Below are 5,006 nucleotides of genomic sequence, written 5' to 3'. Positions count from 1 at the left end.
AAAGGATTGGACACTCTGGAGGCAGGAAACATGTTTCCGCTGATGGGTGAGTGCCGAACCAGAGGACATAGCTTAAAAATACGGGGTAGACCATTTAGGACAGAGATGAGGAGAAACATCTTCACCCAGAGAGTGGTGGCTGTGTGGAATGCTCTGCCCCAGAGGGCAGTGGAGGCCCAGTCTCTGGATTCGTTTAAGAAAGAGTGGGATAGAGCTCTCAAAGATAGGGGAATCAAGGGTTATGGAGATAAGGCAGGAAGAGGATACTGATTAGGAATGATCAGCCATGATCATGTTGAATGGCGGTGCAGGCTCGAAGGGCAGAATGGCCTACTCCTGCACCTATTGTCTATTGTCATGTGGTCTAAACAATGCCATGATGCCAATTAATTGATAGCTCAGTTGCCTAATGCCATTTTTACAGGACCTTGATCTTGTTTGAATAATCCAAAATTCAGATAATCGAGGTTGTACTGTATATAACTGAAGCATAACCTTTTTTACTTCTGTGTCAAATTCCTCTCATAATTAAGGTGTGAATGGAATTCTATCCTTTATCATTTGTATCCGTATACTAACCTTTTGTAGTTTCTAATTGATGGATTCTAAGATCTGCATCTCCAATGCTGTATGGAGAGTCCATTCTATGTATTAGATCTGTATCCCCTTTGAAGTAAGGGCTTCCATGTATTGATCCAATGTTTGTTAGTTTGAACCGTGGTCCCTGTTCATAAGCTTTTGATTTAAATTAAAATGATTTTTAACTCTTTTAATTAATCTTTTTTTTTTAAAAAGGTTTTCTCCACAGGGATGCACTATGATGTATATTTTTAATTGACAGAAGATTTTCAACAGCTTTTCTTTATGCCTAGATAAACTGCCAATCATATAACTTGTGCTATATTTTGTAATTCACTGCAGAGTAACATGTATCGAGAAAAGTATTTGAGCTTTGAGTCAAAGTGGTTGACTGCAATCAAGGTGTCTGAAATGGCAGCAGAGGCTGCATATCAAGCAGGTATTAAGCTTCTAAAGACATGGTTTGGTTGCATTGTTTTTAATTACAAAAACAAGAGAAATGCTTTTTCAAGTGACAATACCAATATTATGAAAAAGGTGCAAGTACATTGTTGGCTGGAAGAGGTTGTTAGCACTCAAACATATATAACAGTAATGTGGCGCATTTCCCAGAACACGTTTTTTTTCTGACATCAAATAATAATAAAATAATTCACAATTTATATCTATTTAAATGAGAAACTTTTTTTTTTGCATCTGATAATGTTACACTCAGAAACCAAAGCCTACTTTAGGTTAAACATCAACATAAATATTGGGCAGAATCATCTTTAATATCTATTTGGAATAATGCAGCTAGTTTTTAATGAGCGCATACTCAGCAGGAATTGTCCTGAATGGAGTAACAACAAATTGCATTTAAATAGCACCTTTTAACACAGTAAAAACATCCCAAAGTACTCCATTGGAGTGTTATCAAACAAATATGACACCAAGCCATGTAGGTATTTTGGCAAGTGACCAAAAATTGGTAAAAGATGACTTTTAAGAAGAGCCTTAAAGCAGGTAGGAAGTATGAGCAGTTTAGGAAGAGGGTTCATTTTTTGAAGTGTTGCTGCATCAGTTTGTATCGTTCAGCACACTCTGAACAGGCGCAAGAGCTAAATCTACTTGTGGACTGTGCAGAATGATACTTCACATATTTGTTTGATTTCTTCCAGAGTGTGGCATACTGCTGTGATAGCATTTAAAATATGTCAATGGGTATCACTGGCCTGGCCAGTATCTATTGGCTGTCCATAATTTCCCTTGAGATTGGTGGGATTTTGGTTTTTGGGTAGAGAGTTAGACTCTTGAGAGTGCAATTTAGTTAGTGTCAAGATGACCGCTGAGAGCATCTTTGAAGTCATGTCTTTGCTCTCGTTGTTACCACTGCTCCATGTTGAGCTGTTTATTTGATGGGCATTAATGGCAGTACTGTATACTGTGATTTGATGGTGCTTGCAAAATTTATCATCTGCCAGTGTTAAGAAGTCCAACTAGGAAGAGCATCCTTCTGGATGTGTGTGAATTTTATTCCATTTGTGATATCAGTCATCCTTAGGAACAGGGGCAAAATATTTGGGGGGAAGTGGGGCAGCTCCAGTTGTGAGCTCCACAACATTGAAGTATTGAGATTAACAGAAATGTCTCAACATTTTGTCTTGTTGGTGTACTGTAAAGCCACATTAATTCCAGTCAAGTCTGTTCATCTTGTTTCCTCCCACAGTCCAGAGATGTGCAGGGTAGATGGATTGACCAAGCTAAATTCAGGGTTATGGGGGTTGGGTTGGGGGGGGGGGGGCTAGGTCTGGATGGAGGTGCTGTTTGGAGGGTCAATGCAGAGTCGATGGGCTGAATGGCCTCTTTCTGCACTGTAGAAATTCTGTGACCCAACACCCATTGCTTTTTGTTGAGTGAGTTTTGAGATTGTCACCATTTAAGTAGGCCACCGATTTGGCCTAGCTCTGACTGTAAAGCTTTTTGTGCAGGTGCCGATTCAGCATCAGTAACTGCACACACTCACATACAGATGGCACAGACCCAGGTGGCAGAGATCAAGCAACTGGCCCTGAAAGCGGAGGCTAAACTGGCTCAAGTACAAGTCGAAGAAATTCATCTCAAAAGAACAGAAGAAGCTGCAGTGAAAGCCAGCAAAGAGGTTGCAAACCTGTCGGCGAAAGACGATGAAATACCTGAACAGTATCTCCGGGAAGACTAACCTCTTCGAAAGAAATAATTTGCTGTACATCGGAATTAGGGACTAGAGCAATTTGAGATTTGCAAATGTTTGTAAATTATACAATAACAATTTTGTAATAAACAGTTCATTCATTTTGTTCAGATTTCCTAGAGATCATTTTGAGGAAGAAAAAAAATTATCAAAATAGAAATGCTAACTAGTCGGTTGTGCCAACTTGGACTGTTACAAAATTGTGTGTTTATATCATGTTAAATGTCCATTTTTAGCTGGACCATCCACCTTCTATATGTAACCAGAGAGAACTGCTGTAATAACTAAGAAGTTCAAATAGTTGCTAAATAAGCAAGTCATTTAGCTGAACAGAAGGCTATCAGATCGAGTTCCTCTGAGTAGGTGGAATATGAAATCTCAGCACAGCATGTAACTCCCAATAGCTCTGAGTTTACTATGGTATTGTAGTAGTTTGACTGAAGTTTTCCATTTCCTTTTCAAAAGAATCCAGTTAGCTTCACCTGATTCAGGTTTGTTACCATTCAAGACTTTGAAGTTTTCTGTTGTCTTGAACAGTGTTGGTGATGGAGAGGAAAAATGGGAGAATGTGACAAGAGAAACCAGGCTCTTGAGAGTGAGAGCATAAATTTGATTCTCTCCTTGGGGCTTAAACAGCTACTAAGTGATGCTTATCTTATTTCCATGTATTTTCATCTCTGCTAATCTCCCCTCACTTTTAGGTGGTTGCCAATTCTTGCTTCCACCCCTGAGAGACTAGATATCGCCAATTCCTAACATGAATGTCAGTGGCTATTTGGCAGCAATAACAACTTACCATTTGCTTGTCCAGGCCTCCCTCCAACTCTTGGGCTTGCATGCTGTTTAGTTTGTCACTGAGAGTGTTGAACATTCAAGGGACTAACTGTGTCTTTTCTTAGTCCAAGGGCTACATTTGGTCTGCCCACAAGTAGGGATTAGTGAGCTTGCAGTGCAGATAACTGAGCCACAGTCAATACTACAGGCCAAGTGCAGCCATTCTGGGGGATTACCAACTACTGCAATAGAGCTTGTAAATTGTGGGGAGTTCCATGCTGTGCTGTGATTGCAAGTTCCCACCTACTCAGTCTGTGCTAGGCTGTACTCAGTCATGGTTGTCCTCCCAAGTTAGTCTGGGTGGTTGGTCACTGACAATCAGGTCTTAATGATTGGGGTAATCTGTGCTGTAGCAAAGAAAATGGGAAGCTCAAACTAGAGGTTGGTATTCATTGGACCAGGTTGCCATGGGCATGATGGTTAAAAAGTAATTCAAGAGAGTGTACTCTCATTGTGTAAGAGGAGATGGGTAGCTGCTGAAATTGTTACAAGTGGCTATCAGTCTGGCCTCAGCGTGAAAGTGTATGACCAATAAAGGTATGGCAATTTGCAAAACTGTGGACTTTGGTTAAATGAAAGATGTTCAGAATAATATAAATAGGCTGAATGAAAATTGGGAGCCTAAAAGGTCATTGACGATGTAGGGACAGTAACAGAAAAGGGATCATCAATGATCACTGTTAGTCTCGGGTCAATTCTGTAACTCACTGAGGACAAGAGCTGATCATGTGCCATCTTTTCACTAATCTCAGCCACACAATAGTGAAACAAAATGGCTGTTACTACATGCAGAGTGAGTGGAATAAGTTACTGTCCTCTTCTGTGCAGATAGAGTATAATTAATTTCATGTCAGACCCTGCGACAGGGTAATTGTATCAATTGTGCATCCACTGATTGTATAACGCCATCCATCTGTAATCAAATTGGATTTATTGATTTATCTAGCAACAATTAAATTTGAGAATTAGATCCTTAAGCAATCGTGATCACTGTGTACTTTGCCGTTGGGCCCCAGTCATGTCAGATACTCCAGTCTATGCAGATGCAAACTTTAAAAAGCCTCACCTGGGATTGACATTTCTGGGTCACTTTTTTTTAGATTAGATTACTTAGTGTGGAAACAGGCCCTTTGACCCAACAAGTCCACACCGACCCGCCGAAGCGCAACCCACCCATTCCCCTACATTTACCACTTTACCTAACACTACGGGCAATTTAGCATAGCCAATTCACCTGACCTGCAAATCTTTGGACTGTGGGAGGAAACCGGAGCACCCGGAGGAAACCCACGCAGATACGGGGAGAACGTGCAAACTCCACACAGTCAGTCGCCTCAGTCGGGACACTTCTTGTACCTTGTACCTTGAAGACAGTGTTTCA

General features: G+C 40.6%; 1 protein-coding gene across 3 annotated transcripts in view; it reads left to right on the top strand.

Moving 5' to 3' along the window:
- LOC122562687 (diablo homolog, mitochondrial-like) overlaps positions 1-4,602 on the top strand; it is a 17,512-nt gene extending 12,910 nt beyond the window's left edge. For 2 of the 3 annotated variants that reach the window (XM_043715763.1, XM_043715762.1), the window contains 2 exons: positions 922-1,018; positions 2,550-4,602. In XM_043715763.1, coding sequence (XP_043571698.1) covers positions 922-1,018; positions 2,550-2,779 — 327 coding nt within the window. In that variant the 3' untranslated portion in view covers positions 2,780-4,602. The remainder of the gene's footprint in view (positions 1-921; positions 1,019-2,549) is intronic. The other variant, XM_043715761.1, reaches the window with a different exon arrangement.
- Positions 4,603-5,006: the final 404 nt, after the last annotated feature.

Source organism: Chiloscyllium plagiosum, chromosome 25, assembly GCF_004010195.1.
Source record: "Chiloscyllium plagiosum isolate BGI_BamShark_2017 chromosome 25, ASM401019v2, whole genome shotgun sequence".
In the NCBI taxonomy this organism is placed as follows: Eukaryota; Metazoa; Chordata; class Chondrichthyes; order Orectolobiformes; family Hemiscylliidae; genus Chiloscyllium; species Chiloscyllium plagiosum.
This window is presented reverse-complemented; position numbering and strand designations above follow the sequence as displayed.